This window comes from Hemiscyllium ocellatum, chromosome 12 (assembly GCF_020745735.1).
Source record: "Hemiscyllium ocellatum isolate sHemOce1 chromosome 12, sHemOce1.pat.X.cur, whole genome shotgun sequence".
Taxonomy (NCBI): Eukaryota; Metazoa; Chordata; class Chondrichthyes; order Orectolobiformes; family Hemiscylliidae; genus Hemiscyllium; species Hemiscyllium ocellatum.
In genome coordinates this window covers 38,176,623-38,203,112 of record NC_083412.1, presented here as the reverse complement: position 1 = coordinate 38,203,112, position 26,490 = coordinate 38,176,623, and the positions used below count along the sequence as shown (strand labels likewise).

The 26,490-nt window shown below is 40.7% G+C and overlaps 1 protein-coding gene across 7 annotated transcripts in view; it reads right to left on the bottom strand.

Moving 5' to 3' along the window:
- Positions 1–26,490, bottom strand: part of dmd (dystrophin) — a 1,983,095-nt gene that overhangs the window by 1,011,294 nt on the left and 945,311 nt on the right. For all 7 annotated transcript variants that reach the window (XM_060833515.1, XM_060833512.1, XM_060833514.1 and 4 more), the window contains 2 exons: positions 25,405–25,554; positions 10,771–10,932 (listed from right to left, as the gene is read on the bottom strand). In XM_060833515.1, the coding sequence (XP_060689498.1) occupies positions 10,771–10,932; positions 25,405–25,554 (312 nt within the window). The remainder of the gene's footprint in view (positions 1–10,770; positions 10,933–25,404; positions 25,555–26,490) is intronic.

Genomic DNA, 26,490 nt, shown 5'->3' with positions numbered 1-26,490 from the left:
TATTTCAAATGAGATCCTAGTTTGTCAATTCAGGAGATCTCTGTACTGCTTCCTGAAACTTATCCTGCCACAAAGGTGACTGTGTGAAAAATTGTGATAAAGTGGTCAGAGGTAGTTGCAACATGTGTGGTCAGAATCAGGGAAAAATAATTGTACTGTACATGGTTGCTGCTGTCAGTGAAGCAATACCATGCAAATTGTGAATACAGGCCACATTATGATCAAATCCAACCACAACCTCCTGACAAAGTAGAAGCAGTGCTGTCATGTGGAGAGTGAATCTTGAAAGATCATACACGATTACCTATCTACCCTATTACAAGCTGTGGTCCATTCAACTTGCTGGTAATCAAAAAGGATTCAGCTGCTACTTTGCTCTTGCTTGTGGTCTGCCTCATGCAACTGCACAGACTTTGTACTTGCATTGACAGAGGCTAATAAATGTTTGAAGTCTCCTCTTGATAGAGGCTAATAAATGTTTGAAGTCCATCCTGAAGTTTTATAAATATATACATTCAATAGTCTAAATGTAAATATTTCTTGAAATGTGAGCTCGACAACTGTCTTCCTAGTTGCTGGTTTAACTCTCAAAATTGGACTCAGTTAACTCTGTTTTCTATTAAACAACCATAAATGCTTCCACTTTTATAAACTTTGACTTTAAAGTCTGATTTTTCCAAAGCTGAATCAGTGTTGCAGAATCTAGTTGGTGGTATAACCATCAGAAAGATGGACCTCAGACCTAATTCCCATTCATTCTGTTATACCTGATTTTCCAAAGTGCAGTTTGGTTCACAAGAGACTTCTGATATTTTCCATGTACAAACCAAATTAAAAAATGATTTTGATTTGGATTACATTCCTTTGCAAGTTACTGATTTAAAGCCAAATCTGGCAACAATATGCACTTGATCCATCGAAGGAGGGCTCATCATAACATCTACAAACATTGTAAAACAACCCAAAGTGCTTAACGTGATCAAACAAAACTTGGCATTGAGCTATGGAATGAGAATACTAGGGAAGATAACCAAAATATTTGTCAAAGAGAGAGGTTTCAATGAGTTTCTTCAAGGAATAAGGAGAGGTAATGTGGTTCAGGGAGGAAATTACTGAGCTTTGGTAGGAAGCTGAAAACATGACTGTTGCTGATATGATTAATTCGAACTGGGGATACAAACTGAATTGGAAGAGGGTAGATATATTAATAATTGCAGAGCTGGAAGAATTAAAGTGATGTGGAAGAGCAAGGTTAGGGAAGGATTTGTAAACAAGGATGCAACACTCAAATTCATGGGATTGCATGCCCGTGAGCTATTGTAGGTGGGATGTATGAAGAGGTCTCGGCTCAAGTTAGGACATAGACAGCAAAGGTTCAAATGGCTGTAATCTTATGTAAGGTAGTAAATGCAAAACCAGGTACAATGCATTGAATTAGTGAAGGTGTCAGCAATAGATAAGCAACGCTGGGCAGAGTTAGACAATACAATGGAAGTAGAAATAAGCTGTTGTAGTGATATTGTGAACAGAAATTCAGAGGCCTGCTTCAACCTCAGCAAGTTGCCAAGGAAAGGGAGATGTTTGGGATTGGTAACTAGAGACCAGTGTGTGTCAGGGACCAAAAGCACTGGCTTTGTTCTTCACAACATGAGACACTCTCAGATTGGTTAATACAGGCAGATAAGGAAAATGTATAAAATATAAATAAATGTAGTTATAAAAGCACCTCAGCTATTTGATTAGTGCTCTGGCATTAAAAAAAACTATAACCATAAAAAAATTATGAACGTTACATGTAAATGACATTGATGTGAGTGTCAAAGATCTGTGGTCTCTTTTACAAGAACTTTACTTGCAGCTATGAAGATACACACATTCGATCTTTACACAAATTTTTGCATCCTTCAAGATTTCTCCAATCAGTCAGTGTTATGTGCTCAGTGTTGTCGTTATATTGGAGCAGTTGGTGAGGGGTAAGAAGAATTCTGAAGTACCAGTCTTCAGTACCAGTCCCAGAATTTAGTCAGATCAGCATCTAGTGCCTTCAAGTGAATCACAACCACTTCTCAGAAAGCGCAAAGAGTTGCTGTTCATATTATCAATGTGGAACAGGTTTGAACTCAGTGTGAGATTGTCTATTTTGTGACATTTTAAAGGATCCTTCCTTAAAGATTATTAACATTAGATAATGCCTAAATTCAAAGGAGTAAAGGACACCAGGATAATTTCAGATGTGATAATTATATGCGACAGGAAAGAGAAAAGACAAAGAGAGATAAGAGTTCTATGATTTTATGACAAATGATTTATTATAGAAATGTGTAGAATGGTGTTCAAGTTTTTCTTCAATAGAGGGTAATCATGGACTTTAGAATAGAGGGCACTACAGGCAGGAGCCATGAAATCACTCAAGAAATGATCTAATGCAACTTGTAAGATGCACTGTAGGGCATGTTTGGTTGATAGAAAAGATTTGTGTAATCACCTTGAGATCAAGTTCAACAACCCTTATGGAAGTTGCTTCATTTCAGTATGCTGCTGTGCAATAACAATCTACCGACATTGAATTGATAAGAAAGGAAATCGTTCAAGAATTCTGATGAAAGAGACGAAGATAAGATTCAAAAGGAGATCTGGGACAGGAAGAAAAAGTTGAAACTAAGATATATAATCTACTTAGTGTCTGCATAACATTTATATAGGAAGTGAGGTTATGTTGCGAATTAATATTGAATGATTATGGAGGGCAAAATGTATCAGAGAATATGAACGTATTGTGCTTTATGTTTACTGTAACTTCTTCATCACTTGTCAGCATTAGCTTCAAACAACCACAGGGTGGTGTGCAAAGCCTATTCTATTTATCACAAAAATATGAAAAATACATGACAGCCTCAGTGCTAATTTTACTCCAAACAATACTTGCCAAACTAATTGTTGCACTAAGAATTATAGTTGGCAACCTTTTATGTTTGGGAAATTAAAGAATTTTTTAAATTCAATTTTAGAAAAAGAATTCTTTTGACTGCTGTGAAGTTTATGCTTTGTTTTGTCAAACAGCATAATCAGGTATCCAGGGAAAAGAATCAAATTCATTATTTCTTTGATGGAATAAGTACATGTGCGCTTTAAACCTGAACATGGATTTCATGATCAAAGAAGAAATTCAAGGTTTAAGACGGAAATAGTGATTTTCAAAGAGGTTTATGGAAGTGCATTTTACTTTGTTTCTAAAAAAAAGTTTAAATCTTGATAAACATCTTTTTTTGCTGGAATACCATGCCCTGCTTAAGATATTCTGTTCCATAATGAGTGCTTAGGAAAATCTGTCTTAAACAAAGTTTAATTGGAATTGCAATTGCCACTTTGGATCCACTCCCAAGAGTAATCATATTTTAGACCTTCACTAAAGAATGCTCTATTTAATTATATATGTTGCAGTCCTTTGCTTTCCATTGTATTCTCACAATTGCACTTCCTCTGTTCGGCACAGACACAATTAGTCAAATGGCTTCATTCAGTATTGTACATTTTCTCAGATATGTTTCTCTTAAAGTTGTATTCCATGTTTGACATTTGACAAGTGCACACATACTTCCTCCAGGTCTAGGTAATTTTTTTCAGGTACTGCTCATGATGCCATTCTTTCATTCAGACTAAAGCAATTTTCTTTACAATTCTCCTTTACAACGTGTGTGTAGAGGCCTTGGGATGGCTCTGTCAGTTATGGCCATGTCAACTATTATCTTGCATATTTATGGCTCTTTTAACCAAGGAGATGTTGATGAGGTGCATTGTCACTCCAAGCAGGTCATATACAACCTATTTCCCACAGCTGGGAATGGATTCATTTCTCGACAGAAAATCTCAACTTTATGCAGGGTGTCTGCATTTTTATCAACTGCATGAAATAACTTCAAACTGAAGGCACATCATGTGGCCACATTGGCCCCACAAAAATAATCTCAGCAACACCAAAGTACTTCATGAAGGTATAGCTAGCTGGGTGCAAGTGCAGCATCATATACAACATGTCCTTTCAAATTTAGTTGCTGCACGTAATGCTTTATTTTTGGTGCCTGTCCTTTTATTTATTCATTTTGCATGATCATGTCTTCCAGAACACAGCTTCTGAGGTACCTTGTTCTGTGGAGCTTTAGCAGGTATATTGATCATGCATGCTAGTGCATAATTGGCCAACTAACCACGAGGATTGCTGTGAGTAAGCAATAAAACCAACAAACAAGTAACATTTCTCCCTATCTGTTGCTTTTCCCCACTGTGACATCAGTGACACCTCACGTTTATTTATTATCTTCTAACCTATAGATGCAGCACAACAGAAAACAATGTTGCAAAGAAATGAACCATCAGGAAACTTTATACATTAAAAAGGACAGTAAGAGGAAAGCATTTTTATTGCATGGGATGCCAGCTACTGATGGCATGATTGCCAATAATAGAGAGGTATGCACAATAGACTGTGGATGAAATATGAGCATGAGGGAATAATGGACATACGGAGAAAGTTACAATCATAGGAAAAGAAGGCTATGGAAGAATCTAAGAAAAAGAGCGAAACTTTACATTTAGATTAGATTATATACAGTGTGGAAACAGGCCCTTCGGCCCAACAAGTCCACACCAACCCTCCGAAGAGCAACTCGCGTAGACCCATTTCCCTACGTTTACCCCTTCACCTAACACTACAATCAATTTAGCGTGGCCAGTTCACCTAACCCGCACGTTTTGGGAGGAATCCAGAGCACCCGGAGGAAACCCACACAGACATGGGGAGAATATGCAAACTCCACACAGACAGTTGCTTGAGGGGGGAATTGAACCCAGGTCTCTGAGCTGTAAGGCAGCAGTGCTAACCACTGTGCCACCGTTCCACCCTTTTCTTTGTATACCACTTTCATACTCTTCATAAATAACTGGACAAATTAATATTTACATAGAACATACTCTATTTGCCAGATTTTGCCAACTTATTCAAACTGACATTTTCCCTTCGAGATTTTCTACCTCCTCTGTACAACTTTAAATTATTAGATTAGATTAAGCCATTTAATATTTGTGAATCCATGTATTGCAAGGAGAATGAGATAAATTAATGGTTGTGCAAAAGAATAAAGGCTGCAGAATATAGAACAACAAAGTTTATGCAGTACTGGAAATCAACCACTAGAAACCAGAGGTGACCAAGTCATGTATGAGGGCATCAGTGAAAGATGGGTTGAAGATAGAGACAGATGACATAACATAGGTGGTGGTGGTGATGGATTGGAAATATATGACTGAGCTTTTAGCTTTTAATGGAGGCAAGGAAAATAAATTATAATTTCTGATGCAAATTCCAATTTGTAGTGCATTTTTGACCATGTGTTATTTGTATGTGGCCTTTTCACAGACAAGGAAAGTCTTTAGTGTGATCCTCCCACACATACCCTCTAAGGTCAACATCAGCATTGGGAACCAAAGTCCATTTGCACTTACTTACTCAGCTCATGTTAGGAAGTAACATGTTAACATGAAAACAAGATAGGCCGGTTGGCAAAAAACAGAGGGTATGCACAACAGGCCATTGCCTGATTTGCAGGATGGCTTAGCGGTGTACTGAGACCTCAACTTTTTAAAATTAAATCAATGACATATATGAGGGAAGTGAAAGCACTGTAGGTAAATCTGCAGATGGTACAAAGTTAGAAAGTATCTTTTGAAGAAAAAAGGGATCTGCAGATAGGTGGAGCGAATGGGTAAAAAGAAAATTGACAGATGGATCATAATGTAGGAGAAAAGGAATTTGTTCACTTTGGCAGGAAAAAATAGTATTACTTCAATGGAGAATGAATGCAGGTTTACTAGAAATTACAAGCTTTTGGAGTGAAGTCCATTTGTCAGGTGGAATGAAAAGAATGATGAGTGACTTAAGTGTGAATGATCCTGAATGGTCTTGACAAGATGGACATCCAAAGCATTTCCTCATGTGTGTTAATCCAGAACCAAGGGGCACTGTTTTAAAATTAAGGATCACCCTTTCAGAACAGGGATGATTCTTTTTTCCTCTTAAGGTGTATTGCTTTCTCTGAAAATGTGAAATTCTGCCTCAGGTGGTGATGGAGGTGGGTGACTGAATATTTTCGAAGACAGGAATGAAAAGACTCATGTTAATCAGGGAATCCAGTTATACCTGGCTTAGACAGGAACATTGGGAATTCCAAACAAAGTCAAATGAGATACCATCTTGTTGAATGGTGAAGCAGGTGCAAGGAGCTGGTATATGTCTTCTCTGATTTTCTGTATCTGCAAGCTATTTTCATGCGTTAGTGATGATGTTGGAAGCCTCAAAATACTCAACAGATTTGACACCTTGTAACCATTTCAGGAAACCTGAAGAGTCCAAAATATTTTGACAAGTGTTAACTGTTTGGTCCCTTCAAATGCCATCGTTTGATGACGTTCTGTATTCCAGATGTGTTTTTCATGGAGGGATTGATCACAGAGCTTTATCTTGCAAAGGTAAGTTCACCAATGTATCGGCCACCATGGTGTAATGTTAACTTTCATGACAATACTTCAGGAGATTGTGGTGCAAAGCATGCAAAAGTATAGAAGATGTGTCATGACACACTCCTGTCATGTTTTGAACCAATGTTTAATAACCATTTGGTTTTAAAACCAAAATTGCCCTGCTGTTGGTCATAACAAATAATTTAAACACCTGCTACAGTTCATCAATTGGTGGCAATCTGCTTTAAAATGAAATTATGACAATTTGTCGACTGAAATGGCCACCTGTTGTCTTAGTCAAATAGACAGCATTCCCTGCATTTCTTCTTAAAGCTGAGGCTATTATAAATTCTTGGCTGAGTTTCAAAAGATCTAGCACCACTAACCACTGCAGGGACTGTTTTCATGTTTTAATTGATGATTTTAACAGGAGGTTTTGTGAGCTGTGAAGAGGCAAGTTGGAATTCCAAGACACAGATAGGTCGGTTGAATGGGTGGAAAGTGGCAGATGAATTTTAATGTAAGGAGGAATGAAAGGATTAACTTTGGTAGGAAGAATACACAGAAACATGAAAAAAAAGGGATAATTCCAAAAAGAATGATGCTGGATATTCTTTGAAGGTGACAGGACAAGTCAAAAGCATGTTTTATAAAGCATATGGCATTCCAGCTTCTCTCCTGAGCAGACAGGATAAAAGTAAGAAAGCTTTTTTAAATCTATGTCAAACACTGGTTCAACATCAACTGGAGACTTTTGAGTCCAATCTTGGGCATCAAATTTTACGGAGAGGTTTGAAGACATTAGAGGGGAGGCAAAAAAGGTGAACAAGAATATTTTCAAGAATGACGAACCTCAATTAAGTAAGCATATTGGTGAAGTTAGGGTTATTTTCTGTGAAGAGGAGATTTACTTGAGTTGTTCAAAGTCATTGGGGAAAAAGAACAGATAAGGAGAAATTGTTGCCACTGGTGGTAGAGGGCTGTTTTTCAGACTGGAGGCCTGTGACCAGTGGAGTGCCACAAGGATCGGTGCTGGGCCCTCAACTTTTTGACATTTACATAAATGATTTGGATGCGAGCATAAGTGGTACGGTTAATAAGTTTGCTGATGACACCAAAATTGGAGGTGCAGTGGACAGCGAAGAGGGTTACCTCAGATTACAATGGGATCTGGATCAGATGGGCCAATGGGCTGAGAAGTGGCAGACAGATTTTAATTTAGATAAATGCGAGGTGCTGCATTTTGGGAAAGCAAATCTTTGCAGGACTTATACACTTAACGGTAAGGTCCTAGGAAGTGTTGCTGAACAAAGAGACCTTGGAGTGCAGGTTCATGGCTCTTTGAGGGTGGAGTCACAGGTAGATAGGATAGTGAAGAAGGCATTTGGTATGCTTTCCTTTATTGGTCAGAGTATTGAGTACAGGAGTTGGGAGGTCATGTTGCGGCTGTACAGGACATTGGTTAGGCCACTGTTGCAATATTGCGTGCAATTCTGGTCTCTTTCCTATTGGAAAGATGTTGTGAAGCCTGAAAGGCTTCAGAAAAGATTTACAAGGATGTTGCTAGGGTTGGAGGATCTGAGCGACAGGGAGAGGCTGAACAGACTGGGACTGTTTTCCCTGGAGCATCGGAGGCTGAGGGGTGGCCTTATAGAGGTTTACAAAATTATGAGGGACATGGATAGGATAAATAGATAAAGTCTTTCCCTGGGTCGGGGAGTCCAGAACTAGTGGGCATAGGTTAAGGGTGAGAGAGGAAAGATACAAAAGAGACCTAAGGGGCAACTTTTTCACACAGATGATGGTACGTGTATGGAATAACCTGCCAGAGGATGTGGTGGAGGCTGTTACGATTGCAACATTTAAGAGGCAATTTGATGGGTATATGATTAGGAAGGGTTTGGAGGGATATGGGCCGGGTGTTGGCAGGTGGGACTAGATTGGGTTGGGATATCTGGTCGGCATGGATGGGTTGGACTGAAGGGTCTGTTTCCATGCTGTACACCTCTGACTCTATGGTGGAAGGATCAAAATCAAAAGGATACAGATTTGAGGTAAATAGCAAAAGAAGCAATGGTGACATGATGAGAAACCTTTTTATTTTATGAGAGGTTTCAATGAACATTTCCTTAAATTATTTTTGTTTGCTGCTCTGAGGACCACACAAGGCAGTGAGTTCCAGCAGCAGAAGCCATTGACTGGCAGGCCAACTGGAGTAGATAGCATTGCACAGCTTGTGGGAATATTGGTGAGGATTTGGGAAGTACCTCCTGAACTTGGTTGAGGGAAGTTCAATGGAGGCATGTGAGAGGGAGTAGGACCATTGTATGAGATCAAAAATCTACAGGACTAAGGAGGGAAGGTGTGGGAGGAGCACAAAGTGAATTGCAGCTTTAATGAGGAAGTTTAGCTACAATAGACTGTTACCTGCAATGTGATCATTTTACAGAGGGGGCTTTCCATCTCAAATGTTGCAAGTGGATAAATGTATGCTTTTATAACTGTTGATCACTAACATTTAGGTTTCTTCATTGTTTTTGTGGAGCACAGGATTTTCACCATTAAGGATTTAAACACAATGGGTCTGTAATTATTACAAATTATTCTCTTGAATTTCCCTTTCAATGAAAATCTTTGTCTGTCCAGAGTGAATACTGGATATCTTGCAGTGCAGGATATATAGGAAGGGAAGGTGACGGTGTTTGACTGGGATGAACAGAGTTGAAAATTACACAACACCAGGTTATAGTCACTGGCTCTCAGAGTGCTACTCCTTCATCAGTTAGCCCCACTAGCTACCTGATGAAGGAGCAGCACTCTGAAAGCTTGTCCTTCGAAATAAACCTGTTGGACTGTGACCGGATATATAGGGGGCACGGAGGATATACGTGAGGTTTTATGGTGTATTTGGGAATGGGCATATATAGGAGTATTGAGGTAGTATGGTGGTATGGGTGATCATGGAATGAAATTGTTATGGAAATATTGGGGCACATGGATAGAGTTGGATAACAGTTAAAATGTGGCATACATGGGCAGAGGTGACAGATTCAGATTTATGTACTAAGGAAAGAGCATAACTCTCACTTCTTCAGCCCAAATGAGAAACCTAATCTGTGATCTTGGTACAGGACATGGATTCTACAGATTTTGAAATTTTGAACAATTTGGATCAGCATGAGTCTGTTCCTATAAAGGGGTGTTATCCTTTGTCAGGAAACTGAGCTTTGTGGGAAAGGAGAAAGTATGGTTATTTGAATGTATAGCTGAAAGAAATTAGAGCTTAGCCAAGAGCAGACAGGTAGGGAGTGGCGATGTCAATAAGGAAAGTGGAATTTTAGCATTCAATGCCAACAATGCGAAAGCTGACTCCACCATGATTGGTCATGTTGCCAGTGGGGAAGCTGGGGGTCCATGGATATAGATGAGGAACATTAAAGGAACCAAGAAGAAATCCTTGGGGATCCAAAAGCAATAATGTGGCTCTTATAAAAAAGGTATTGCTGGAAGTTCTCTGGCAACACTAGACTGAAAAATGGAATAAAGTAGCAGCATTACTACTGAGCTGGACAGTGAACAAAGGCATTTTCTAACAGGAAGGGTTGGGATTGACTGTATCTTACAAGGTGCCTTTGCACAGGAGAATGTGAAGCTTGGTCACAATTCTGAATTTGGTAGGATTAAAATCAGCTAGGAAGAGGCACTGATTGGGTGTTCTACAGGACATATGCACATTGCAAACATCAGTTAAAGTGTGAATATGTTAGAGGAATGGGAGAGGTAATTGACATGAAGAACAAAATGAGTGAAGAGTGAGCAGACCTCTCCAGGTACCTATGAACTCGTGAGGAAAGACTGAAAAGATGAACCATAAATGACAGCACATTTAAGTGATTCGAAAAGGAACTGGGTAACCATGAACAAGCTGCTGCCAACAGCAGAAGAGAGATAATTGAAATGCTATTCCAGAATGTCGTCTTATATGCAGCAAAACTAGGAGAGGCAATGTGTGTGTACAGTTTTTGTCAGAGCACAGTTTTTTTTTGAAGATCCTTATATTTTAATGGGAAGAAAAATAAACATAATAAAGAATGCCATGCCTCAAATACTTGCATTTAAGAAATCCATCAAACAACAGGTCTGTTTGATTCTTCTCTTCATTCTAATTCGGAAATTATTTCTTTTCTCTCTCAGTTTTTAAAAAAAATGTTCTGCTGATTTACAATCGAACTTTAAATAAATAGCTTTCTGGCATACCTGAGCTTCTTGAGGGACCTGGGCTGCATCAATTCTGTCAGCAATGTATGACGTTAGCTGTTTGTCAATCAATGCAAGAGATTCTTGGATTAAACGAAGGGTTTTGTCCGTCTCCTGTGCTGATTGAATGCTCTGTTCAAGGACTTTCTGTCTTCTTACAGCCTGGAAGGGTCAGGGAAAAACAAGTCATTAACACTCTGCTTCATCTCTCGCATCAGCAGAACTCCAACATCTTCTGAGAATAACAATCAGCAGTAACTTATTGAAAAAAAACAAAGTTTCTTTGCTTTTTTTTATTTCAATTCCACAATGTTCCATAGAAAAGGCTAGTGTATGCATTGTGTTTAAGAAGTAGAATAATAAGGATAATTTCCCAAGTAAAGAGAAAAGCAAAGAGTGGGTGCTAACTCCACTTGAATAGTAATGTGTTAGCAACATTCAAATGTTCTCAGCAAGCTCATTTGCATCATTAATCAGGGATCCAGGTCAAGTGTAAAGAGCATACTAATAGCAGGAAGGAAAAACAACAAATGAGTGAGAATTAACGGACCATGTCAGTTGAGGAACACACAAAAATAGAAGGCATCATATCATGTTAAATCTTGGATTAAATGTCAAAAGTTTTTCATTGGCAATGAAGTACCTGAACATGCCTCATCCCACCCCTCTGAATTATATACATTTTTTAAAACCAAGTTTCCTACTCCAAAGTAATTTAGATGACCAAAAGATGAAGGGAAAGGAAAACAGCTGCGCAGATCGAAGTGAAAAAAGTGAATGAAATTGAAGGTGAAAGCTGACAGATGTTATTGTGGGTTACATTATCACTGTGCTACGCTGACAGCATAGAATCTGCAACCACCTCTGTTAGCTCAGGATTCAAAAAGGCAGCTCCCTAAGCTTTGTTAACTGGTGCAACAATATCTGCAAATACAGCAGATGTGACCATTAGGACTTTGCAGTATAGGGAGAGGCATTAGGGGAAGGAAAGAGGTGAGGGACAGCATGAGATCATGGAAATTCTCTTTGATACTATTTTTTTCCAGACTGCTGATGACGATCTTGATCATAGATTGTCTTGCTGACAATGCATGCGGCTCTTGAATCTTCGCTGGAGCAGGGCTGAGATCTGATCTGGGACTGAGTAAACACAGGAAAGACAGAGGGGCAGGAGATTTGGCTCTTTGATTCTGCTCTGCCATCAATATGATTATGACAGACCATCAAGATCTGTTCCCGCTTTCTCCTCACATCCTTTGATTCATTTAGCCCCAAGAACTGTATCTAACTCCTTCTTGAAAACATTCAATGTTCAGGCCTCAACCGCCGTGGCAGAGAATTCCACATGCAAACCTCCCTCTGGAGGAAGAAGTATATCCTCATCCCAGTCCTAAATAGCCTACACCATAGAATTGGGTCCCTAGTTCAATGGTCATTGAAATGATCCTTCCTGCGTCTGTCTAATCCTGTTCGAATTTTGTAGGTTTCTAGGAGTTCGTCCTCATTCTTCTAAACTCCAATGATCATAGTTCTAATGATCCAATCTCTCTTCATACATCAGTCCTCCCACCCCAGGAAGCAGTGTGGCAAACCTGTATTGTACCCTCTCCATAGACAGAACATCCTTCCTCAGGTAAGGAGACCAAAACTGCCCTGGGGATTTATTGGCCTTTCATCCCATCAATTTCCCCAGTATCACTCCCTTTCCTTCACTTCCATCCTCTCACTAGACTGTGTTCCTCATTATCTTTGGGACATTATCTGTGCCCTGCTTTGTGAAGTCAGAAACAAAATAATTGATTTTCCATCTCTTTCTCCCTCATTAGAACATCCCCTGTGTTTGATGCGAAGAACTTACATTTGTACTCACTCATCTTTTTCTCTTCATATACACAGAAGCGTTTTAAATTAGTTTCCTGCAAGCTTACACTCATTCTATTTTCCCCCTCTTAATTAGTTCCTTTGTTCTATTCTGCTAATATTTAAACTGTCCCCAATTTCCAAGTCTGCTGAGTTTTTTTGGCCAATTCGTATGCCCCTTCTTTGGATCTAATACAATCCCCAATTGCCCTTATTAACTGTGGTTGGGCAACACTTGGTTTATTTATGTCCCAGATCTACTAGACCTAGCACAGCCTGACCTGAACATCAGTGAGTGTGCAACTAGCAAGCAGATGACATTTCATGAGATTATTAATGAGCTGCACCACTCTACTGATGATTGGAAAGAACAGTAATTGGCAAAGTTAGACTAATCCTGCACTTTGTTAGCAATTATTCACATTATTGAATAAATGTCAGTGTCACAGCTGTACTGGAACAGGTTGAGCATCGGAGTGGCCAGTTTCACTGTGCAGATTTTAAGCATTACAGCCAGAGATATATCTAACAGAGCCAATCATTTCTCCTAACCCTCAGCACAGTGATAGAAAAAGTCAGCAATAATTCCACAAAAAGACATCGTTTTGCTGCTAGCTCACTTGATGATGTTCAGTTTAAGTTCCACTAGAACCATTTATGATTTTCATTCCTGAACTAGGGAATTCAACCCATCCCATATCAATCCAGCAGAAATATACATTTCTTTTTGCAGCTTTACCCTTAATATTAATACGCTGCAGGCGAGTAACATGAATGAGCAAACGGAGCATTAATGCCAGTCAAATATAAATACTTGTTCTACAGCAGAGGTAGGCTTTTCCTTTACAGGCACAACTATCTTCAGAAAAAAAAAGCATAAATACAAGAATACAATACTGATTGTTATAGTTATTCTCCTTATACAGTGACAGTTTGGGGTAATTTCCCCCACAATGTGACTAAGGTCAACTTGCTTGGAGGATTTCCTCTGTGGTCTCAAGCAAGATTTCCGATAAACTTGACAACTTTAGAGAAGTGTTTCCAGATTTTTCACCACTGGCACCATTTTTGAATTCCAGCTACGCATTGGTTCAAATGCAGTCCTTCCCAGTTCACGTGGGTGAAGAATTACAAAGGAGGTAGCTGAAAGGAGGAAAATGAGAACTCTTTTTGGCTGGTGGATATGGTGGTGTGCAGGGGAGGTCTTTCTTCAGTGCTGCCAGAGGAGACCATGGCACCAGATCTTAGCTGGATCAGTGTGGTCTCGAGAAACACCAAGCAATGCAGGAACAAAACATGTGGGCTTCTGCATTCATTAAAGGGTCAGTAGTACCATTTTCATGCTGCTACCTCACATGACACTCCCTCTGCTACTGCACCCACCTTCTTCACAGGCTCATGGTCTACCATTTCCACACAGCATCTTATCCCGATCTTCCCAGAGACCACTAACCTTGCATCCTCTTCCTGTATGCTAGAGTCAAAAAGGTATGGCACTAGTAAAAGCACAGCAGGCCAGGCAGCATCTGAAGAGCAAGAGAGTGAATGTTTTGGGCATAACCCTTCTTCAGGACTGCGGAGGGGGAAGGGGGCTAGGGGAAAGGTAGGTGGGATGGCGATAGATGGGTGAAGGTAGGAGGGGATGGTGATAGTTCAGTGGGAGGTATGGAACAGATAGGTGGGAAGGAAAATGGACAGGTAGGTCAGTTGGAGGGGTGGATCTGGAATAGGATTGGGAGATTTGGAAACTGGTGAATTCAAACGAAGAAGTTGTATGGTTGTAGTGTTCAGAGGCTGGAGATGAGGTGTTCCTCCTCCAGTTTGTGGGTGGAGGAGGCCCAAAATAGATATGCCCTCAGTGGGGGAGGGGGTGTTGAAATGGATGGCCACCGGAAAGTGGTGCTTATGGACCAGAGGATGTCAGGTTGATTGGTGCAGACGGAGCTCTGTGCTCCTTACTTTCTCACTCGGAACATATCACCACTTTCCCTCACCGACACAAAAGTGACAGTTGTGACAGCCATTTGTATCTTATTCAATCCCTGCCCTTATTGAAGGAGAAAGCAGGCCACAACAGGACAGAGAAGACAAAGATGGGTGGCGGGGTGCCTGCTCACCATTTGCATTGCTGCACTGCTCTCCCATTGCCACACCAGTGTCAATGTATCTTTAATATGCCCAAACCTCGACCTCATTGCTCAGCCTATTCTGTCTCTTGCCTTCAGAAGCTATGAATGACATCTACATTGTTTCAGCCCTGAAGAGAGCAGCCTACCAGTCAACATACCCTCCTTCAACTCAGGAGCAAAAAGAAGGACCTTTCAGAGGATCATGAGGTTTACTCATACACCCTCCACCAGTTTAGATGTAGATACCTCACTGACTATGTTACCTATAGGAGAGTCAGAAGAACCTCTCCACAGCTGCCAGAGGAAGAAATGCTCCAAGGTGGCGGCAATTTAACCACTGCCATCCAAGGCAGGAGAGAACCCATGTGTCAGTCAGTAATAACTTGATTAAAATGAACACACAGAAATATCAAGCAGGTCTTTTGGAAACATTTGGGAAATTTGATTGAAGGTTGGATGAGTTTCCCAATGCCATCTGTACAATGTTGGCTAGAGCATCTGTGTCTGGCTGGCTAACTCCACGGAGAGCTAGGTCTTGCAAAGTACTCAGTGATAGCTGGAGATACAGACAGCTCAACACTCAGGTGACTCTTGCTCAGAACCTAACCTGAAAAGTTAACTCTGATTTCTCTCCACAGATGCTGCCAAGCCTGCTGAGTTTTTCCAGCAATTTCTGTTGTTGTTTTAGTTCTACACTCTACCGCATTAGTGCTGGTGCTCAGCACAAATAGGAAGATGGGCAAGTGTGGTCAAGGGAATTTGATCGCACTCCTTCATTAAACCAACAAAAGTGAGCCTGCATCTGGCCAGGACACTCAGCACACCCAACCAAACCTTCAACACCAAAATATTCCAGTATAGGGCAGGTTCCTTCCACCTTCAGCTGAGGAGCCTGGACCTGTCGCAAGGTGTAGTGAGGGGGAAAGGAAGTTCAAATGATGCCCTTGAACTAATGATAATGGGACTCTCTCACAGTTCCCCTTAACTGTGGGCCACACCCTTAGTCTTGGAGACCTGGCCATTTGCTTGAAATCCATTCTGCCTGTTGGCAGAGTACATTCCTGTCACCAGATGCAGGTGTGATATGAATAGAGTAAGACACCATTCATCAACATATTCACATCTTGACTGATCATTGCTGGCAACCAGGGCAAGATGCCTAGCTTTCCATGTACATTTCAAGACAAATGCACTGTCAGCCTGTAACTTTTGAGTGAGGTGCCAATGTGCAAGGTAACAAGACAGATGCTGCAAGCATCCCAGTAGAGACAAAAATAATGAGCAAGAAGAAAGTAAGCCAACAGCTCTTAGATGCACGCTGTTCTCACGCATGAGATGGGTGTGCGCCACAGTACACAAACTAGCCTGGCAGCAGCACTGGCACAAAATTGTCATTGAGTTCAAAAATGCAGCATTGGAGAGGTGAACTGCATTCTAAATGAGTCGGAGAGGTGCCTCGCTGATGTTATGAGGTTGGTGTTTGGCCAATGCCAATCTCCATGGATACAAGATACAGGTGGTTATTGCCCACGGAGTGTCAGTTGAGATGTTGTGGAATGCTGACCAACCATGGGTGGCTGCAGCTTCCAGGTCCTCGACCTGACTTGCACATCAGGAACTGCCTTCATCCAGTTTCCCTCTTTTGCTCGGGGAAACAACAATCTGCACAGAATGAGGGGTGATGGGTGGGATTCTCATCTAGCCACTGAAATCTTTTCCACAAAATCTGATATCTTTTCCTCAATATCAAGAATCTCATTTATCATTCTCACCATGTCGTCGACACTGTCTCATCATTGCCCACATTGTTCAGGGACAAACACTTGCCGTGATTTTATTGGGTTCACAATATGAAACCAAAAAATTGCTCCCAAAACAAGGTATATTCAGCAGATACAAAAAATTGAATTGTCCTGCAATCTTTATTTACATTTAAGATGTATGAGACAAGTTGTTATATATCTCAAAGCTTCATTGCGAAAAAAAAACACATACGGTGATAAAACTGAAAGTAAACGGATGTAGTAATGCTTCCCCTTTTAAATTTGCACGTTGACAAAGATTGAGAAATTTGGTTTTGTAACTCAGATATTGTACCAAATGAACTTGAGAGATGAAGATTCTCAGTATATTTAAGCAAAATTGATTTTGTTTGCTACAGGATTACCAGCTCGTGTGCACTAAGCGATTTCTCATGCATTAGTTCCCTACCATTACAGCTTTCACAGGAATGGCTATTGAATTTCAGTGGCTTCGTTCCATAATTTTTTATAAATTGTGTTATGCTCAGTTCACTTACTGCTTTCACTTTGATCATACAGCACTGCAATAACCATTAGGCGGTCTCCTGAATACGTGACCAATTATTAAAACGTATAATCTCAAGTCTACTGCAGCTTGAAGTGTAAGAACCCAAATTAACTACTGACTTACTGGTAATAAGACAAATAGTATTCTAACTTAAGAATTAGCAAAGATCATAAGCAGGAAAGTGCTTTCTTCTGAATCAAATGAAAGCAGAAATTGCTGGAGGAATTCAACAGGTCTGGCAGCTTCTGTCGAGAGAAAAGCAGAATTAATGTTTTGAAATCAGTGACTGTTCTTCAGAATTGAAAGCAGCCGGGAAAAGGTGTTCTTTATGCTGATGATACGGGGTAGAGGTGGGTGAGGAGGAGTGAGGTGAATAGTTGGAAAAAGTGCCCAGAGGGAGAAAGAAAAGCAGACAAAGGGCTTGCTGCTATTAAGCTGGGAAAGAATGAATGGGTGCTAACAGGAAGTGTGAATAGTTGAAAATGGGTTTGGAGCAACCCATACAGAATAGGTTGTGGAGATGTGGGAGTGAGCAACAAACATGGAGAAAGGTGGACATGCTTTGAACTTGTCAAACTCGATGATGATTAAGAGTCAGAGAGTTGTACACCACAGAATCAGACCCTTCAATCCAACTCGTCCATGCTGACCAGATAACCAAAATTAATCTAGTCCTGTTTGCCAGTATTTGGCCCATATCCCTCCATCCCTTTCTATGCACGTACCCATCTAGATGCCTTTTAAATGTTGCAATTGAATCAGCTTCGACCACTTCCTCTGGCAGCTCATTCCATACACACACTACCTTCTGCATTGAAAAGTTGCCCTTTAGGTCCCTTTTAAAACTTTCCCCTCTTACCCTAAACCTATGCCTTTTAGTTCTGGACTCCCCTATTCGGAAGAAAAGACATTGACTGCTTACTCTATCTATGCTCCTTATGATTTTATAAACCTCCATAAGGTCACCTCTCATTCTCCAACTCTCCAGGGAAAACAGCCCCATCCAAAACAGCTTCTCCTTACAGCTCAAACCCTCCAACCCTGGCAACATCCTTGTAATTCTTTCAAATTTCACAACATCCCTTCAATAGGAGGGAGGCCAGAATTTAATGCAGTATTCCAAAACTGAGCTAACCAATGTTCTGTATAGCTGCAACATGACCACCCAAATTCAATATTCAATGCACTGACCAATAACTGTGAGTGTAGCTTCACTATTCTGTCTATTTGCAACTCCACTTTCAAGGTACTTTGAGTGTTCACCCGAAAATCTCTTCAGCAACACTCCTCAGGACTTTACCATTAAGTGTATTAATCCTGCACTGATTTGCCAAACCCAAACAAAACACCTCACATTTATCTAATATAATCTCCATCTGCCATTCCTCATACCACATTGTACTCTGAGACAACTTTCTTTGCTGTCCACTACAGAGTCAATTTTGGTGTCATATCCAATCTTATGAACCATACCTCCTATATCCACATCAAAATCATTTATATAGATGACAAAGTTTGATTTATTTATTGTCACATGTATCTTGTTACAACATACAGTGAAAAGTGCTGTACTCTGTCTCCAGTGCCATCTTAAAACAAGAAAAGTAATCCTAAAATATAAAGGTAGGAAAATGAAGAAAAAAGAAATTGTCCAACTTTCCAGTCATTCCTGTTAAATGCTCAGTCATTGGCCATGTCCCTTTCACCATGCCACTACTGGAACAAAATGTGCCACTCTTTGATGCCATCTTACCTCCACCGATGCCCTCACCGATGCTGCACCAGCCCAAACTCAACTCTGCCACCACCATGAATCTGCTCTGGGCCTACCTCACTGATGCAGCTGCTACTGACACCGTCTGGTCTCATATTGGGCCCAAACCCATCTCTGCCACCCTCAATCTGCTAGAGATGCAGATGCCACCAGGAACACAAACGTCCCTCCACCATAGCAGCTCTCAATGGTGCTCCTGGCACCAACTACGATGCAGAAACCGCTGGCAGCCAAACTCGCCACTGTCACGAGTCTGAGCTGCTGGGCCCACTTGTCACCATGGCTACGACTGAGCTCCTTCACAAAACGTAAGTAAAAATAAAGAAAAATAAAACAAGAGAAGGGAGAAAAAAAAATAAAAGAAACAAAAGGAAAAGAAACAAATGGAAAAGAAACAAATGGAGCATACGAGGCTCGGGGTCAGGAGTGTCCTACTCCACTACAATCTTTCTGAACTAACTGTCCTGAAGGCAGCAGACAATGTGTTGTTCCTCCAGCTTGCATTGAGCTTCACCAGATGACTTCAGTGGGCCCAACATAGAAATGTTGGCATAGGAACACGGCAATATGTTGAAGTGACAGGAAAGTGGAAGTTCAGGTCACTTTTATGGATAAAGCAGAGGTTTTCTGTAAAGTCGTCATCTAGTTGGTGTTTTGTCTCCTCAATGTAGAGTTTACACATTGTGGGCAGTGAATACAGTCGACTAGATTGAATAAAGTGTAGGTTGAGTTTAATAATTTGAGAGTGTGAACAGCTTCTTCTTGTTTACTCTCATAACCCAAGCATCTATCTGTATGGGCTGCTGTGAGCACAGACAACTCATTTTCAACTATTCACACAATCTATTAGCATTCATTCAGCAATTACTTCTCTCCTGGCTTACTGTCAACAATCCCTTTTTGGCTGATTTCTTTTAATTCCCATTCTCTGGGCATTCTCTCCATCTATTTGACTTACCCATTTCCAGCCCCCCCCCCCGACTCAAGTCACCTTTTGCCAGCTGCTTTCAGTTCTGAAGAAAGTTCACTGGCCTTGAAACATCAATTCTGGTTTTCTCTCCACAGATGCTGCCAGACCAGCTGACAGTGTTCTCTGTGTTCTTTTCAGAACTGCAACATCTATAGCTCTTCATTTTATTCTGCTGAATGAAATGTGTGACAATCAAAACATGACAGAAGGTGATAGCTATGTTTATGCCTCTTTTTGCTCTGCTATGCTCTGATACCTTTGCTTATAGGCTGACTCAGTTTATGGAATCTTGTACAGAATTTCAACACCCACTTGCATGACAAATCGTTTGTTGCAGCATCATAAGTACCATACTATGATGAGAGTGATGGCAGTCATGTGGTCCTTGAACCCACCTCTCAGAAGGCACAGAATGTCTATCCTCAAACTATCTCTAGCCAATAGTTAAAGTGGCAAAGTGGGACAGCTGAAAGCCAAACATCAGTGTGAAAATAACTCTTCTTTACAATTTTGAAGGATATTGCTTAATTTACTCTTACATCTTCCCATGTATTTCCATCCAAGATACAGCTTGGGCCAATAACTTGGATCATAATTAACCTATGCAAGTGAAGTCATGGTTTTTGTGACTTGATGATTTTCATTTCAGGCAAATCAATCAATCTGTAACAGGTCTGCTTAGGAGTGGTTGAAATTTTTTATTTTTATTTATTTACTGTTTTCTGCCGATTCATTTTTAAGTTGATCAGTGCAGTAAGAAAATATTAAAGAAATTAGTTTACAAGGTTATATGCAATCAAAAGAATTGTTAAAATAACACAGCATTCTAAATATTTGCTAAACTTGAATAAGTTATTACGTACTGATATAGAAACTGCAAAATAATTTCATTTAGTTCACATGAAAATAGGACCACCAATAATCTGCAATTAGTTGATTTATAGGTGGAATACCTGGGCTAGTTTTATATCACACTGAGCATGCTTGTTATTTACAATGTCTACTTCATACCTTCAAATCATTGTTTGTGTGTGCAAATTTCAGATTAGCACATCTTTTCTGCTGATTTTCTTGCGACACTAAAGTAAGGCTATGGAATAATTTTTTTTCCCTAAAGGGACCGATTAGAATACATTCAAGAAATTGTCTCAAATACAGATTGTTCATTTAGCTCCCACTCAATATTCCTTCCTCAGGTGAATGTTAGTCTGGGATTTGGGATGAAAGAGTAAGAGGAGTATTTCAACTTGGCCAGGGCAGTAAGGTGTAAGCAGTGGTAAATGATGTTTTTGAATCTTCCTTTCGTATGCTGTCGAGAGCTGTCAATTCACAAATGCCAGTTTTCCATGTCTGTCAAATTTGAAAATTACCTGGAGTATGGTAACAGGCTAGAAAAAGTACTCTATGTACATGGACCACCACTTGCCTTCAGAGTTTGTGCGTGATAAAATATAGAAAAATGTACCATCCCAGAGAATCAACACCTCAACTCAAAATGTATAAATGTTCAAAAACAAATTATTTGTTACTTAACAAGCAAATGCGAAAACATTCAATTGTAATAAAGTGGGCATAAATTCAAAGAAAATTGAACTTCACCATCTTAGAAATGATCAACAAAAACAAAATACAAGAGCTTGAACTGCAATAAATGCAAATCTTGTGAAGGCATTTAAAGGGTTACAAAAATTTACATTCTAGTCCTAAATGAGAGGATGAGACCAGTCAGTGATCATTTTTATACAGGCTACTGAAAATGAGCAGTCAGATCATTCCACAGAATCAGCACCCTCCTGTTGGACAAATTCTTCCGCATGCATCATTAATCCAAGTGACCATGGGGATAAAGTCAAACATTATAAGGCAATTGATATGGAGAATAAAACAAAATGGTGAAAGAGGTATAGCCTTACTGTTTATTAACAAACTTCAAATTAAAATTACCCAATAAAATCAAACAGATGATTTGTATTTTATTTAAAATTAGTGGTATTAGTTAACAAAATTAAAATGTTTGTACATCTGGGACAAATTTGAAAACTTTCCTTTTATCTATGAAACCTAGATTTTGATTTAGATTGGCAACTGCGATGAAGGCCTTTTGTCCACATTAGGGGCTGTTCAAGACTAAAGAATTGAAAACTGTTAGGCTCAATATCATTCTAAAGTAAAATTGTCCTGAACATTCTCAACAGGCATCAGTAAAACATAAATCAAAGCCAAGAATCCAACCAAAAGCTACCAGTGAATTAGATATTGTTTTACCATTGCGAGGATAGCTTAGGAATTAAGAATAGCCCAAGATCAATGGAAGAAAAGGCTGTTCAGTGGGGTTTTACTGTAAATAATTGGGTGACCACTAACTGTGGCAGTTTGGGACATGTTTACTGGACTCCCATTCCACCGGTTCAACTTTGCACTCTGCCATCATAATTATGACTCGAACTTTGTCTCATTCATGCTAACTCCTGATTAGGTTATTTACTTCAACAAGTGCTTCATGAGAATGGATTGGTACACATCGTATGGGGTGGTTTGGTGTGGGGGGGGGGGGGGGGGGAGGGGCAGAGCAGGTAAGAAAAGATAGAACTGTGATCTCCATCATGATTTGGGCAAAGAACCAGGTTTTGCATCAATCCAGGCCAAATGGGAATCAAGCTCTGTGCCATTGACGTCGAACCTGATCCACAGCAGCCATTGAGCCAACTGAACTGCTTAGATTCCCCCAAGGAGGTGGAGTTTCTGTCACAACATGCAGGCAGTCTGGACTTTAGACAGTGATGTAAGCATTTCCAAATTGCTTTCCATCACATGGATGAAATTGTGCAGCATTATGAATGTATCTTCCAAGACTATCACGTTCTGGAGTTGAATCCAGAGCTTCCAGTTCAGAGGGAGGAAACTACCTCCTCTGCCACAAGACTTCCAGTCTGTCAAGAATTACTCCTGCCCAAAATTATAGACTAGCATAGCATCTGTGTCTTGTGTAGGCTTGTTAAATTTGCAGCAAAGGGAATATGGTCAAAGGTGAGCAAGATGGGCCCAAGTTCTTTCCTTACCCAAAACTGTTACAGTGGACAGGATTTTGTTTTGCCGAGTCATATTAATAGATATCAGGAGCATTTTTTGGTTCTCTGGCGGAAACAACTGCAACCTTAGTGTTCACTTGGGTGCTCCCTTATTTGTTGTAGGCTTGGATTTTGATGGCCAATTAGCAGCTGCAGGGATGGCCACAATGGTGGATGGTGCAAGGGTCTGATTTAAGTGCACCATGATAGCCTTTATCTGGGGCTGACATTTCACTGCTTCACCATCTGTGGCACGACAACTCAGGGGAAGCACTGCTACCTCACAGCCCCAGAGACCAGATTCAATTCCAGCCTCAGACAATTGCCGATGTGGAGTTGGTGCATTTTTGCTGTGTCTGTGTGGGCTTCCTAGCGCAATCCAAAGGTGTGCAGGTTAGGTTGATTGGCCATGCTAAATTGTCCCACAGTTTCCAGGGGTGTGCAGGCTATGTGGATAAGCCATGTAAAATGGAGGTGGGCTGCTTTTCACAGGATCAGCACAGATTTGATGGGCCGAATTGCCTGCTTTCACACTGTAGGGATTTTACTCTATATTTCAGGTGAGGCAGAGGCGAGGAACCCAAGTCAGATCAGCTGCTTCATTCAGGGATGCAAAGCAAACCTCCAGGTCTCCCTCAAGACCATGTGCCTCCAAAAGGAGGTCAGAGAGGCTGAAAGAGCTGGGGGTAAATTTGCCTTACAGAATGGCCCAGCCAGACACAGCCCTACACAGTTGGGCTCAGATACAACACCTCAGGCTTTCTCAGAATCCTGGCTGAGCCGAGACCAGCAGCACCAGATGAGTCAGAATTGCCTAAGACAGTGTGGTGTTGAGGGAAGAATGCACAATTCCATCCATTTCATTGCACCCAGGGCCTTGAGAGCATTAGCTTCTCCACTGAGGGAGTGGTCAATAGAGTAGCAACTGGAATGCATGCGGGATTTACATACTTCTATAGCCTAGATCAGGAAGGGATGTTGATGGCATAGGGATTTCTGGGGAAAATGTCAGTTGCACCACACCTGAATTCCACCCTCCAGCCATCCAGAACATTATACAAGGGTTGAGGTAATCACCTCAGAAGATGAGAATGCTAGTATTATCAATCGCTGTGGCTTAATCCTGCTCCTAACTCTTATGTTCCCATGTTCTAACTGAGAGAGAATCGAAGCAGTAAGATGCAAGACTACCTATTGGCCCTGCAATGAAACAGGTAGCTGCAGCCTCAGAAAGGGAGACCACATGCATCTCAGCTGCAGGCAGGGCCAGAAAGCAGGCTGCACCGACCTCTTATGGAGGGCATGAGAGTAGCACTGCATCGAATGGAGAGCAACCCATCAGGGCAGAGCACTGACTGGGTCACTGCAGTGACACTGACATGATCTGTACTCTGTTGGTCTTTCTGAGCATCATGTAACTACTGCCAGGAGAAGACAGCCACCTGAGTCTCCTGTTATTACTGTGATGGTGGAACCTCAAGACATTTTCCTTGTTTCGCAGAATGAAAGCAGAAACATTGGGGGTGGGAATTAAACATTTTGGTACTGTGAACAGGGGGAGGATAAATGAATCACGAGGGAGGGAGCTCCAGTTCAGCTGAACTCAGAGCTTCGGAGAAAAAAACATAGATGCCTGTAATTGTCTGCCTGGCAAGTCACACTCACCTGGGAGAAGGTTAGCTCCTTCTTCACCAGTAGATCCAATGCTAGGAAGAATTTTCCTCTCCTCTGCACTCCTGATGTTCAGAGTTTTGTTCTTCCTGTGAAGGGGTTTGCTTTTCATAACCATTTGACCCACAGTCAGAGTGTTATGTTCCCATTGGCAGCTGCTGCCGCTTTTGTGCTCATATGAGTTCTCCATTATGTTCTACAGCCTCGAAGTGAGAAACCTTCCACACCAGCTTACTGCTTGCTCTGCCCGCAACCTTCACTGGGCTAATTGCACACATGGCCTGATGGTCAAGTTTCACTCTGCACTCTGAACTCTTTCCTGAAGCCCAAACGATACTATAAGTGACCTTAACTGGCTCCTTCAAGGGTCCTTGCATCTATTCACGTGGTCTGTTCAAAGTGATCTCCAAGTCCCTGTCAAATTTCAGAGTAGGACTCTCGGCAAGGTTTGAATGAGCTCTGAATTACCAAGGTTAATGAATCTTGCAGGATGTCAGGGATCCCCACTTGCCCCTTGATGAAACCTGCTCGTGTTCTAAAAGTGGTTAGCACACTATCACACATTGGCATTCTAGTCTCTTGCCTGCTTCAGTTCTTGGCCCTTATCGGGCCCAATATTCAACATTCTTTAGTTGTAAATAGTTTGTGATCCATACTGTACAAACACCCAAGGTAGTGCACAAACTTAGCATATCAGAAAAGATTTTGGGAAAAATAAGACAGATCTCTAAGTAAGGTTTAGTTTGATTGACATATGGTCAGTATAATGTATTCCTGTCCAATACATGGATATTAGTATTACCAGTAAAGGATTATCAAGTGTTTGAACAAATAGCAATGCAGCCATCTTACCTGTTGTAAGAGTTCCTCCCAGCGAGTATTGAATGTTTCCAGCTTCTCATTGATCAGTTCATCCAGGATCTCACCGTCAGTCAGTGTCTGTGCCAACTCACGGATTTGATTTTGATTATCTTCTGGGTGACGCATTACATTTTCCAGGGACTGAAACAGATCCACAATATAAAAAGCAAATGGGTTTGAAGTACAGCTTTAAACAGGTAGGTTGTGTCTTTACATAAATACTTGAATTAAAATGTGATCCAAGGCTATGAAACATCAATGATGGCATCATAACATTTTATCAACATCTGAATGCTTAATAAGATTGGAGCTAAGACTGTAAATATTTTTATCGGTAAAGTATTTCAAATGGACAACGGGCTTAGTGAATTGGTACTGTGTCACATCATGCATGCTCTAGTGATGCCAGATCTTACAGCACAAATCTAAAGGAAATTAGAATGATATGCACGTGTGTATATAGACTGACCTATCCACAAGAAAATACAGACTGAAACATGTATTCTCACCACTTAAAAAAAAGCAGACAGCCCCAGATTACAGGTTACCCTTCAATGCTTGTGCCTCAAGACGTTAAACACGCAAGAATGATTTCTGTGAATATGTCAGTTCCACCTCTTAGTGTATGAAAAATACCTACTCTGATCCCTGGCAACTGCCTCTGAGTCAGTGTTCTATTTGCAGCATTGCTATCCTTTGTTGGCAATTAATGATAGATTTTCAGTTCATTTTAGATACATAAATCATTTGGTCATCATGGAAGGTTTAATTGCTCACCACCTTGGGCCACAAGTAATTAATATGGCAGCACTTCTTTTTTTTTCCATTGAAAACAGGTATTGAGTACACTGTTACTTGTACAACTATTTTAAAATTTAGAATATTACCACAGATATCAGCATTACTGTGCTACCTAACAAATCTGTCAAAGCATTGTTTCTGACATGAAAATGGCAATTAGCGGCTGGGAACATTTGAAGAGCAATGCAGACAGAAACTCCTGCTAACTGTCACGAGGGCACATGCTTCATCAGAACATTGTGCACAAATGATCGAGTAGATTAGATTAGATTAGAT